This window comes from Hippocampus comes, unplaced genomic scaffold, assembly GCF_001891065.2.
Source record: "Hippocampus comes isolate QL1 unplaced genomic scaffold, H_comes_QL1_v1.1 scaffold154, whole genome shotgun sequence".
NCBI classification, from domain to species: Eukaryota; Metazoa; Chordata; class Actinopteri; order Syngnathiformes; family Syngnathidae; genus Hippocampus; species Hippocampus comes.
Window position 1 is genome coordinate 160076 of NW_017806278.1, and position 12636 is coordinate 172711.

Consider the following 12636-nt stretch of genomic DNA (forward strand, 5'->3'; position numbering starts at 1 on the left):
TTTTCTTTGTATTTTTGCCCTCTATGGACAATAAAAGCGGTATTGTGCTATGACCCAAACAGAAATATAAATCTATATAAATAAAACATGAATTGGAATATTTCATATCACACACTTTTTATGCTGTGTCTTTGATTTAAAGATGACAATACGCAAAAATCTACAAAAATTGTAGAAATTGTAATATATGGGGTAAACCATGTGTTACAAACATCGTAGAAATTGCAGCACAAGGGTTACGGACCGCCATGTTAGTCTGCTTGTTTCTATGGAAAGTGACTTTCGGCGGGTTTCGTTTGGCGCAAGAGTTTTTTTGGTGTGCTAATAAAAAACACGACACACTCTCTCGGAGTGCGAACGCGAGAAATTGTCGCTTTCTTCGAGTTTATACAATTTCCACACCTTGTTTTTTAAAGTTTCGTAGATTTGCGTCTTTCCGACTCAAAGTGTCTGCTGGATGTTTTTAACTTTGTGTCCAGCCTCGCTCAAACGGATGCATTTCACTTGCTCCGCTCCAGTCATTACAGTTCTTCTACGTTTCGATGCCATGATCTACACCAGTGTTTTTCAACCCGTGTGCCGCGGCACACATTGTCAGGTGTGCCGTGGAAAAATATCCAATTTGTATGCCTGTGCGGTCTTTCGCCCAGAAAGTAATCATGCACAACAGCTAGCCAATTGCCTTGTGTTTCGACGAGAGACAAGCGGATTTGTGACGCATGAATGCAGGACGACGGTGAAACAATAAATATGAAAGATGATAAAGTACAGTTTTCTTTGTGTTCATTTGATTCCAATTCAAGCTGTTACAACGTCATTCTTCAATGTTAAAAACGGTTATAGTAAAAATATAACACGTTGTTAAAATAAGCATTTTCAGCTAGTGGTGTGCCGCGAGATTTTTTTCAATGAAAGAAGTGTGCCTTGGCTCAAAAAAGTTTCAAAAACACTGATCTACACGACCTAAGTGAATAAAGTTAAAATCTTTCGCAATTGCAGTAAAACGCACATAAAAAGTCACTTACACGTCTTCGTTTCGAATCTGATGAATGAAAATGGCGAGGCGAACACGTTTCTTCAGTCGTGTCGAGTGGGTGCTGCTTTTAAGCTAGTGCCGCGTTCTACAGGACGTTAAGTGAATAAAGTTAAAATTATTCACAATTACAGTAAAACGCACGCCAATAAAAACTCACTTACACGTCGTCATTTCGAATCTGATGATCGAAAAACGCAAAGTAAAAATGTGTCTCAGCGTCGTGTCTTTCCATAGCATCGGGTGGGCGTTGCGTGTATTTAAACTCCCGCGGCATGACGTCTCAATCCGGGTTACGGGTAGTGGAATTTCCGCTTACGTAAGTTCCGGTAACATGTAATATCGTAGTCAAAATGTTAATGCATAGGTTTTTGTTCCGGGTGAAGGAAATTCCTTTTCATAGAATTCCGGGGATGGGAATATTTACTGTAGATTGTTTCCCATATCACTCAGCACAACTGGCTATGTATAACCTTGGATTTTGTCTGATACCTCACGAATTGCGATTTTACCTGTCACGCCACCCTGGTCTGTCCTAACCCCTGAATCACTGTCTCATAATCTCCACCTCGGAGCAATGCAGTATGTCAAGATCCGGCTTGACTGGTTTGCAGTCATTTCATCATACTTAAAACCGTACGCTACACTCCATCAGTACACCGCCCTTGAGCTTTTGAAACTCCAGCTTCACGTGTCCTCATCTGCTCCCCTTCCTCCATTTGAGTTTGGGATTCTACAGGACAGGGGTGCCCATTACGTCGACCGTGATCGACCTGTAGCTTGCGGACTGGTACCAAGTCAATCGTGAGGAGTGCAAAGTTAAAAAACAAAGAAACATTTGTGTGTCTCTGTGCATGTTAGTTATGTACTTTTTGTGTTGATGCACACTGCACCCTAATCATCCTATCAGTCTCACACAAAAAGCATTTTAAAAATAAAATGAAATAAAGCAAGTCACCTTTAACCTACATTTTAAAATGGTACGCATGAGCTACGATAGTTAACAGGCTGCAAAGTGCCTCCCTTGCCTCTGTGTCAGTCTCTACTAAGGGAGGCAGGAAAAAATCCTTTTCACAAACTCAAACTCTTGTCTACTTTATTTTTCTATTTCATTCATTTTAAGGGCCATTATGACTGTTGCTCATCATGGAATGTGTGTGCAAGTGCATGCGTGGGCAAGTGCATGCCTATGCGCGTGTGCGCAGTAACGGTTCGATCGCGGGATGTTGGTTGATCAAGAAGTAGATCTTAGTTCAAAAAAGTTTGGGCACCCCTGCTATAGGACATTGCCTAAGAGCCCCGCCACCGCTGTGTTTACTGAGGGTCATGCCGTAAATTAACTTTGAATGACCCTCATTGCATTTATTCAATCTGGTCTACAACCCCCCGTCGCATCCAATACCCTATTCGGACTAGCAGCTACAGTCACCTGGCTAATTTAGCCAGGTTAGCTAATCCTACTACCTGCAACAGCTCCACCACAGGCAGATTTGGACTGGTCAACAATTGCTCACTCTCCACCAAGTGGCATCTCATCCTAGAACTTCTTACAGACCTTAATCTGGACAATCCACAACTAAAATTTGGCAACTATCGGATTATTTCGTCACACTGTACAACTGCACTCTGCCTGGTTTTGTTTGTGTCTTTGAACCGCGGGCTAGTGGGCAGGGCAGCAGTCTTGCAATATTTCACCGTTTGAACTGGAAATTCATCCAAGCCACTGCTCCTGCCTTCGCTTCATTTGAACATTCCACCTCACTACTTCCTAGTCATTTCCCAAACCAATTTAGTAACTCTCTATCGCCGTCCAAAATATAACAAAGATTTTATCAATTACTTTTATAAATGACTTTTCCCAGCTCCTCACTCAACTCTCATCACTGGCTCAAAAGATAGTCATCCTGGGCGACTTCATAGCACTGATCCCCACTCTCAAAAGACTTCATTCATAGCTTTGGTTTATGTCCACTTGCCAACAAATAATAAGAGCCCTATTTTCGATCGAATCTGTTGTTCTGGTTTTTCTGCTTCTGATTGCATATCACACCCTCTTCCCGACACCGACCATTTTATTTACAACCTTTAATGTTAAACTCTCCCTGTCCAAACGTGTCCTTCCCCAAACTATTTCCGCAAAATCAAGGACATCAACACTGAAACACTGTCTGCTGACATTTTTGACCTTCGTAGAACAACTGCCAACAGCCCACCAGATGACCTTGTTTTCCACCACAATACTCAGTCTGATCCAATTCTGAACACTCATGCACCTCTAAACGGAGAAGTCCCTTCGCCAACTCAGATCCCAATGAATACAACTGGAATGTCTAAACAATAAAACTGGACTAACTCTTCACGAAGAAATGTACAAAATACATCTTAGTGTTTACAAGGACAATATAGTGTCATCCAAATCCGACTACTACTCTGATCTAATTCAGTCACACCGACTCCATTTCTATCTTTTTTTCTTTTGCTTCCAAAATCAGGAACATTCATCATCACCTGACCCCTTGCACAGCTTCAGTTGACCCCACCCCTCGTCCTCCCACCCCTATGACCTTGCTTTGCAACTTTATTCTCCCCTCCATCCATACCATATCGGATCTCGTCATAAAATCTAAATAAGCCAACTTGGTTCACTTCCAACTACACTGCAAAATCTTGTCTTCCCCGATGAGGAAAATCCAAGTTACTTTGTATTTGAATCGTTACCCTGTGTCCACCAGGCCATTTACTGCTACATGGGTTTGAAGAGTCTCCACTGTCATAAGGGTCGCGGGGCGTGCTGGAGCCTATCCCAGCTGTCTTCGGGCAGTAGGCTGGGTACACCCTGAACTGGTTGCCAGCCAATTGCAGGGCACACACAGACAAACAACCATCCGCGTTCACAATCACACCAAGGGATAATTTCGAGTGTTCCTTTAACCTGCCATGCATGTTTTTGGAATGTGGGAGGAAACTGGAGTACCCGGAGAAAACCCACGCAGTCATGGGGAGAACTTGCAAACTCCACACAAGAAGGCTGGAGTCGGAATTAAAATCGAACCTCTGCACTGTGAGGCATACACATACAGTATATTAAAAAAATATATACAGTACACTGTACACCCAGATTTAATACCTCTCAACAGTTGCATCCTATCTTTAATTAGGGTGCGTGCATGCATGAATCTAACTTTAGAAGTAGTGTTATACACTGCAGTTCTTGTAATTCAAAGTCTGTGCACTGTAAACTGTATGATCGAAATGTTTTCAAATATTTTTCTTGAATTTATATTTCACAATACTTGATCTTGCTGATGGTGTTTTTTAATCCTGCACTCAAATACCCACCCATACCCCAAAAAACTAATACTAAAACTAAATTAAAACTGTTTTTGAAGCAAATTAAAGTAATAAAAAAACAAAGCTGCCCTGGAAACAAATTAAAATTAAATTAAGAAAAAAAAACTCAAAATGAAATAGGAACACTAACTACACCGGTAATTAATATCCTAAAATGATAATAATCCTGCTTTTGACACTGGGATACAGGTTCAAATCATGGTCATGCTGAATGGTAACATCCAACTGGGCTAGCTAAACTAGACCCCCGCCACTAATTTGTAGTCACTGCCCGTCCTAAGCCCAAATGAAAATGGGTGGGTTGTGTCAAGAAGGGAATTCAGTGTAAAAACTGCCAAACCTATCATGCGAGTGACTCGTTGTGGGAACCATTTAGAGGAAAAAAACAAAAGTCACTTATGTCGTTTACAATGTATCGGTTGACCGTCCACACGGAAACACGTTTCACTGGTTACACACTTTTTTTTTTTTTTTTTTTTGTAATTGTCCACATGGAGCTGGCATCTTGGGAGCTCAAAAATTTTGAAACCACTGCCCTCCTGATACGTACTTTTCCTGAGATGATGACATACTTGTCCCAGTTCTCACATGACCGTGCACATACACTAGCAAAATTTACAGTACAGCAACATGTATTGCCATGTTCGGCTTGTACTGCAGAAGCTCCTAAGCATGTAAGCCACTGTGACATTATGCACTGTTTGAACACGCAACACTTTGTTTCAATATCGAAAATTAAATAACTACCTAAATGATCAAATTAAAAATGTACATAAATTTGATGAAAATTGAGGAAATACACGTCTGTAAATAAGCAGTTGTACAAGATTAAATGCAAATATATTGTACTTAATGTTCAATCAAACGAAACTGTATTTAACCGTGTACCACTAGTGGTGCTCATACCACACTTTGAGAATCACTGCTTTAATGTATTAAAAAAAAACAACTCATCACACTTTGAGAATCATTGCTTAAAGGCAGGGGTGTCAAACTCATTTTTGTCATGGGCCACATTTTAGTTACAGTTTCTCTTGGAGGGCCGTTATGACTGAAACCATATAGAGAAGAATAACGGTTTATTGTTTATTGTTCAAGTTACTGTAAGGAGGGGTTTGGTAACAAGAACATTCTTCCAACATGTCTCTTACTTATGAAATATGAGAATTTTTAATTTTGGTAGAGATTTTAGCAAGCATCATGGAAGTTGATGTGCTTGATTTGCTTTTGCGGGCCACATAAAGTGATGTGGCGGGCCGGATCTGGCCCCGTGCCTTGAGTTTGACATCTGTGCTTTGAGGCATCAAAAACGAACATTGCAAGAAGGGGGCAAGATATTTAAACCAACTCATGGACCTGGACCTGTTGAGTACGATGTTAGAAGTGAAATAAAAGACAATCAAAATTGTTGCCCGTTGATTTCATTGCAAGCCATTACTTATGTTCTGTATTTTCATTTCTCATTCTCAGACTCATCAATCAGGTTCAAGCAAACTGTGCTCAGGATATTTTCATGAAGGTGGCCAGGAGCATCTTTGCTGATGGCATCAACTGGGGTCGAGTTGTGGCTCTCTTCCATCTAGCATACAAACTCATATACAAGGTAACAAGCCAAAGTGATATGTCACATGAAATATTCCCCAGCCTCACAGTGGGTGGGAACAGTGAAAGTTTTGCATTGTCATCATATTTAAGTTGTACTTTCAGTTGACATTTGTGATCATAAATGTATGCCTACTGTCATATTTTCAGTATCTGAAATGAATCCCGGATTTTTAACTTCTTGTACTGTAAAGAACTGCACATTGGAGTACCTGCAAAAGACCATCTTACATTGGATTTGGCCCAGATCCGCCGTCTCAATAAAGGTTTCATGTCAGCTCGGTGGTTATCATATCGTTCGACAGAACTTAAGCCTTTCGATCGTAGCCATAGACCAGGGGTCGGAAACCCAAAATGTTGAAAGAGCCATATAGGACAAAAAACAAATATGTCTGGAACCGGCAAAAAAATAAAAGCCTTCTATAAAACTTACATTGAAGGAAACACATGCTGTATGTAGGTAGGAGACTGGACTGTCTCAGAATTGTTTGTTATTCATTCCTTTGTTGTGTGTTCACAAACGCCCCCATAGAATTTATTTTGTGATTTCCTCGCTTGATTTTTTTGTTTTGGTGCATTATTTTCGCTTTTCTTAGAGTCAGTGAAGTGATCATTAATTTCCGTTTTTCTGAGGCTGCCTTTGAACGCCTCTCGAGTCGAAAGAGAAGAGAGAAGGCACGAAGTCGGACGCAGACTGTGTGTTTGTTAAAAGCATAAATAAAGTGTACGTTTTAAAAAAACAATACAACCGCTCTCCTTTTTCGGAGCTGCAACATGTATCAATATCTATTTGAGCTATATTAGCCTACTATCAAAATCTTTTTCCATTTTCAAACATTTTTTTATAAAGCTCCAGGGATCCACTAGATATCGCTAAAGAGCCGCATGCGGCTCTGGAGCCGCGTGTTGCCGACCCCCGCCATAGACAGATACACGATGCTGTATAAATATAGTGAAGGCACAACTTTGCCTGCCGTTTTCTTCATTCGCGCATCATACAGGTCCCTCCTCAAAGATTGGGCAGCGGGGCATTGATCAGTCTTTATGCAGTTCTTAGGATGTAACAATAACAATATTAAAATCGCCTCAATACTGTCATGTTAAAATATTAAAAGCAGCACATCCTCATAAAAGAAACATTACTGAAAGACAGTTTCATCAAAACACAGCATTGTGAACCACATAGACCATGAAACTTGGCGCTGCTGACCCAATAGAACACGTGACAATAAAATGACTGGCCAAGCGTACTGTATTTCTTTATCACTGCTCTTATGTACAAGAACAAAATAGTGTGCTTTTTTTCTCAACGTCATGAGCTTTTTCTTTACAATTTTTAATTTTTTTTTTTTACAGCATCAAGCTGTCGATGATAGCTGTTTTTCGATGGCAGCTTTTGATTTTGTGCTCCTGTTAGCGGTCAGGCAAAGAAATGTGGTGCTTTCGCCGATCTCATTGGAGCCCCCTGGATAAATGCTTGTAATATTAATTCCTCTTGAGCCCTGGCGTCGAAAGTACCGTATCCCTCCAAGCATGATGGCGGAAGTCTGTAGTTTCGGTGCCCCAACTCCAGCCACCTCTCTATTTCTGGTTCAACAGCTTCTCCTTGGCTTTATTTGTGTTTCCTTGAATGACTGAAACACTGTCGCATGGCTCCCTATCGAGCAGTCGTGTGTAAACTGGGCCCTCAGGTGTGTTGCAGCATGGAGAGATGGAAAGCAGACAGGACAGTGGCTATTGAGAACTGGAGCTGGACATGCCCGCCCTGTAGCCTGCCAGTCAAGACGCTCATGTGGTTTGAGGTCCATAAGGATCTGTAGAGTCCCCCCCACCCCACCCAAGGGCAAGGGCAACCTTCGACTGCTGTCCCCCGAAGAGCCTGGCCATTAAACTGTAGTGCCAACATTACCTGGACAAGGTACATTTCCAGATGTCCTCCTCCATTGTAGTGCAGCAGTTTGACTGTACCCTGTTGCCGGGGCATCTCCAGCGTTGAGTGTGGAGGCATTGGGGCACTGGAAGTGCCCATGCTGTCAGTCCACTAGGAGACTGACAGCATCGAAGCCGGATTCGCTCCTTGGGTCCTGTTGCCAAGGGTTAGTTGTCGCTCAACATGTCTGGACCATCCATCCTAAATTCCTACAGCCACGCCTCCCCTTTTTTTTTTTTTTGTCAAGCGAGTTGCGAAGTCCTCAATCTCTCAGAGTGTGGTCGCCATCTGCAATCCCACTTCTGACACCAATGCGACACTCTCGTTTGTGTTTCAAGGATGACACAGTTGCCGATGATCATCTGTTGCTTTACTCCCACAAGTGGTAACAAAATACACATTCATTCAGGAGCTGCTATGGGCCACAGCTCACGCATAGTCACCCAACACCCCGACTCCCTGCTTAAACTACCCTTCAAGTTTCGATAAGGTAGATAAGAAAACCTTTATTAGTCTCACAATGGAGAAATTCCCAATTTACAGCAGCAAAATTATGAACTGGACAAAGTTGAAGACAAAAAGTACATAAGTATGAATACAAAATATAAATATAAGCATATTAAAAATGGGTGAGTGGGGGTGAGTCCATGAGTTATATGGCATTTCTACCCTTTTATCTGCAATGTTCCTGAGATCCCTCTTGTTCTCTGTTCCTTCCCTCTTCCATTCAAATACATCACATACAGGCTTACAGCAAAGCAAATAAATAGCAACTTTTAAATTAATACAACTATTTCCAGGCATGCTGGGACATGTGTGGCTTCACCACCACAGTATCATAAAAACAATTTATATCAATAATTTTTCTTCAGCAGCAATGTCACTCAAGAATTCACACCATTAGGACCAACATGATAAGATAAGATAAGATATCCTTTATTTGTCCCACACTGGGGAAATTTACAGTCTACAGCAGCAAAATTGGGGGGTAGAAGAAGAAAAACAAAGTGTTTTACACAGTTCAATTAAGCGCAATATAAATATAGATATAGATAAGGTGGCTGTGCTATTTACAATTGTTACTGGTTTTTCATGTATTTTATTTTTTATTCAGCACCCTGACAGCAGTCGGTAAGAATGAGCGGCGGTATCTCTCCTTTTTGCAGCGCGGGTGTAACAGTCTCTGGCTGAAGGAGCTACCCAGTGCTGTCAGGGCGGGCTGGAGGGTGTGGGAGGGACTATCCATCATAGCTTTTAGCTTAGCTAGCATCCTCCTGTTGCCCACCTCCTCCAGAGTGTCCAGGGAGCAGCCCAGGACAGAACTGGCCCTCCTGACCAGTCGTTCCAGTCTCTTTCTGTCCCGGGCCGAGATGCTGCCTGACCAGCAAACAATGCCATAATGAATGTCCGAAGCCACCACCGAGTTATAGAATGTCTTAAGGAGTGACCCCTGAACCCCAAAAGACCTCAGTTTCCTGATAATACAATAACATAGTGGTCCTAAGTGCTCTTAAAAGAGAGGCAGTGGTTTTATTCCTAAAATATACGTGTTTATTGTCATAGGACAGTGCAGCATTATGCAGTTCAAACGTCAACATGGTGCTTGAATGTAGGAAAATAAGAACATACTGAAGTTATGATTACATTTAAATGTATTCAGTTTTCAATAAAAATCGGATTCTAATAAATGTTTAAAAAAAACTGAAACGATGTAAAATCCTTTGTGTTAAAAAAATAAAAATTTTAATACAATATGTCTAAAGCTAAGTGTTGAAAATATGTGCAAAGACTGAGATCAATTTAGTGCTGAATTTCCACGACATAGAAAAACTCTTTTTCACCCTCTCAGTTGTCACTATTTTTGGGGCAGAGGCTAAACCTGAGATGAGCTGATGCACGAGATAGGAAAACCTTTATTTGTCTCACAATGGAGAAATTCCCAATTTACAGCAGCAAAATTATGAAAGGGAGTGGGGGGGTGAGTCCAGGTTTTCGGGACCATCTATTCAATAGCCTGACAGCAGTCGGCAGGAACGAGCGACAGTACCTCTCCTTCTTGCAGCGCGGGTGCATCAGTCTCTGGCTGAAGGAGCTGGCAGGGTGGCCTGGAGAGGGTAGGAGGGTCTGTACATCTGTTAGCTTAGCTAGCATCCCCCTGTTGCCCACCTCCTCCAGAGTGTCCAGGGAGCAGCCCAGGACAGAGCAGGCCCTCCTGACCAGTCGGTCCAGTCTCTCTCTGCCCCGGACTGAGATGCTGCCTGACCAACAGACTATGCCATAATGAATAGCTGAGGCCACCACAGAGTCAAAGAAGGTCTTAACCCTGAACTCCAACAGACCTCAGTTTTCTGAACAGGAAGACCTTCCTGATCAGAGCGTCCTTGTTGTTAGACCAGTTTAGTTCATTGTTGAGAAGAACACCCAGTTATCTATCAGGAGTGCCCATACTTTTGGACCAAAGGTCGACTTTTCGATCAACCAACCTCCCGTGATCGACCTGTTACTGCGCACGCGCATACACACGCACGCCATGATGAACAACAGCCTGACACAGAGACATGCGACGCACCTTGGCAGCCTGTAAACTATCGTAGCTCCAAGTGCTTCCCTCTAGATTACTATTCTTTGCCCGTGCACTCGATAAATTGTACACGAAACAAACTCTGAATGAGAATAATGATAACAATAAAAGATATAGCGCAACAGCTGTGATCACAAGCTGCAATTGCAGACTGCTGAGCACTAACAACTTCCGGTGACACAGGTCACGCACCACCATAGGTTAAAGATTTACCCGCTTTATTTTATTTATTTATTTATTTCATGCTTTTTGTGAAAATGAGACTGATAGGATGATTAGGGTGCAGTGTACATTAACACCAAAAAATATATTACGAGAATGCACAAAGACACACAAATGGTTGTTTTTTTTTTTTTCTCCTCTGCACCCCTCGCGATCGACTTGGGACGAGTCCGCGATCTACCAGTCAATCGCGATCGGAGTAATGGGCACCCCTGCTCTCTGTGTCCTTACCCTGGATGTTCATCGGTGCAGGTGAAGACTGTTTCTTGCAGAAATCCACAACCAACTCCTTAGTTTTCCATGGGCTGATCTGGAGGTTGTTCTGCAGGCACCAGTCCACAAAGTCCTCCGTCACTCCCCTGTAATCCCGATCATCTCCGTCCGTAATGAGGCTGACGATCGCAGAGTCATCAGAGAATTTCTGAAGGTGGCAGGTTGGAGTGACGTAGCTGAAGTCCGAAGTGTAGAGAGTGAACAGAAATGGAGCCAGGACAGTCCCCTGCAGCGCCCCGGTGCTGCAGAGAAGCCTGTCTGACTCACAGCCCTGTGCTCTCACGTACTGTGGCCGGTTTGTGAGGTAATTTGTAATCCATGATATGAGGTGGTGGTCCACTCCGGCGTGCTGCAGCTTTTCCCCCAGCACATTGGGCTGGATGGTGTTGAAGGCACTGGAGAGTCGCCCCTTCTTGGTATATAAGTGCCCTCATTTCATCTGTGGAAATTCAGCGCATATGCCACTTCCTTACTGATAATAACCTATCAGCCTATTTCTACCACTACAACGTGCAGTTAGTTAGCCATCGAGCTTGTAATCGGTGCCGTGACTCTCCATTTCTCTGTCAAGTATGCGCATGTCTTTCATACAACAGCCAAGTTTGCAGGACAGCGCTGCGCCCCTCATCTGCCAATCTGACATATCGTGGACCGTCATTGTCAAATAATTCTCGGGAGGTCCAACAATTATATGGTCAGCTCGGTTTGTTGTAGAGGTTGGCAGTTATGACATCACTGAAATATACAGTATGTAGGTTGTAGAGCATAGCACAACATAATGTGGGTCAAGCGTTTTTACGACATGATCTCCTATCACACAAAATGGCTGTAAAACTTCAGCCAATAATTATACTCCCACTGCACAGATTATTTTCTTGTTTATCTGAAGTACCACAGTAAGTCTTCAAAAGTTCCTTTTTCCATAAAATGCTCAACTCAGCTGTATTTATAGAGCGCTTTAACACAACCACTGCCGTATACAAAGTGCTGTACATGGAGCAAATATCATATGTACAACAATAAACAACAAACCAATACTTTAAGAGATACAAAATAATTAGGTTTTGCTGCACTTTAAGCATTTTTTTTATCTTTTGTCGGCCGTGGTAGGGGACATTTTAACTGTTGTTGTGTCCACCAAACCCGGGGATCGAACCCGCAGCGCTGACCACTGAACTAAAATGTCTGGGCCGTCGGCTCAGCTCCAACAAATTATTATACAGTCAAACCTCGGTTTCCGAATGTCTCTGTTCTCGACCAAATCGGTTTTCGACCAAACTGAGCACACTTGAATGCGCCACTCGACAACTCTCGCCTTCCTTACACGAAGAAGTGGCGCTTCCTCGTGTAGACGTGGAAGTGACGCTTCCTCGTGTAGCGTTCCATTGTGAACAGACGTGTTCAACAAAGATTAAAAAAAAAAAAAAAAGTGTCCAATGTCAGCGGACGTGTTCAATAAAGATTTTTTTTTTTAAAGCATCGTGTTTGTTGACATCTACATTGACTGTTATTTCTGCATTGGGTATCAGCTCCTAATCATGGCACAAAAGCAGGGATGAGATTTTTCCGCGTTTTGGCGGAATTCCGCTTTTTTTCCAGTCAAAATGGACCTATTTTATATTGTTCCAAATCCGTAAAAAATTC

The 12636-nt window shown here is 42.4% G+C and overlaps 1 protein-coding gene and 1 long non-coding RNA gene across 2 annotated transcripts in view; one reads left to right on the forward strand and one right to left on the reverse strand.

Annotated features, from left to right (window-relative positions):
• LOC109508060 (apoptosis regulator BAX) overlaps positions 1-12636 on the forward strand; it is a 31648-nt gene that overhangs the window by 13611 nt on the left and 5401 nt on the right. Inside the window, exon 4 of the mRNA XM_019857888.1 lies at positions 5855-5987. Coding sequence (XP_019713447.1) covers positions 5855-5987 — 133 coding nt within the window. The remainder of the gene's footprint in view (positions 1-5854; positions 5988-12636) is intronic.
• The window catches only part of LOC109508061 (uncharacterized), a 19440-nt gene that overhangs the window by 3026 nt on the left and 3778 nt on the right, over positions 1-12636 (reverse strand). Inside the window, exon 2 of the long non-coding RNA XR_002166589.1 lies at positions 1190-1192. This is a non-coding gene — a long non-coding RNA (uncharacterized LOC109508061). The remainder of the gene's footprint in view (positions 1-1189; positions 1193-12636) is intronic.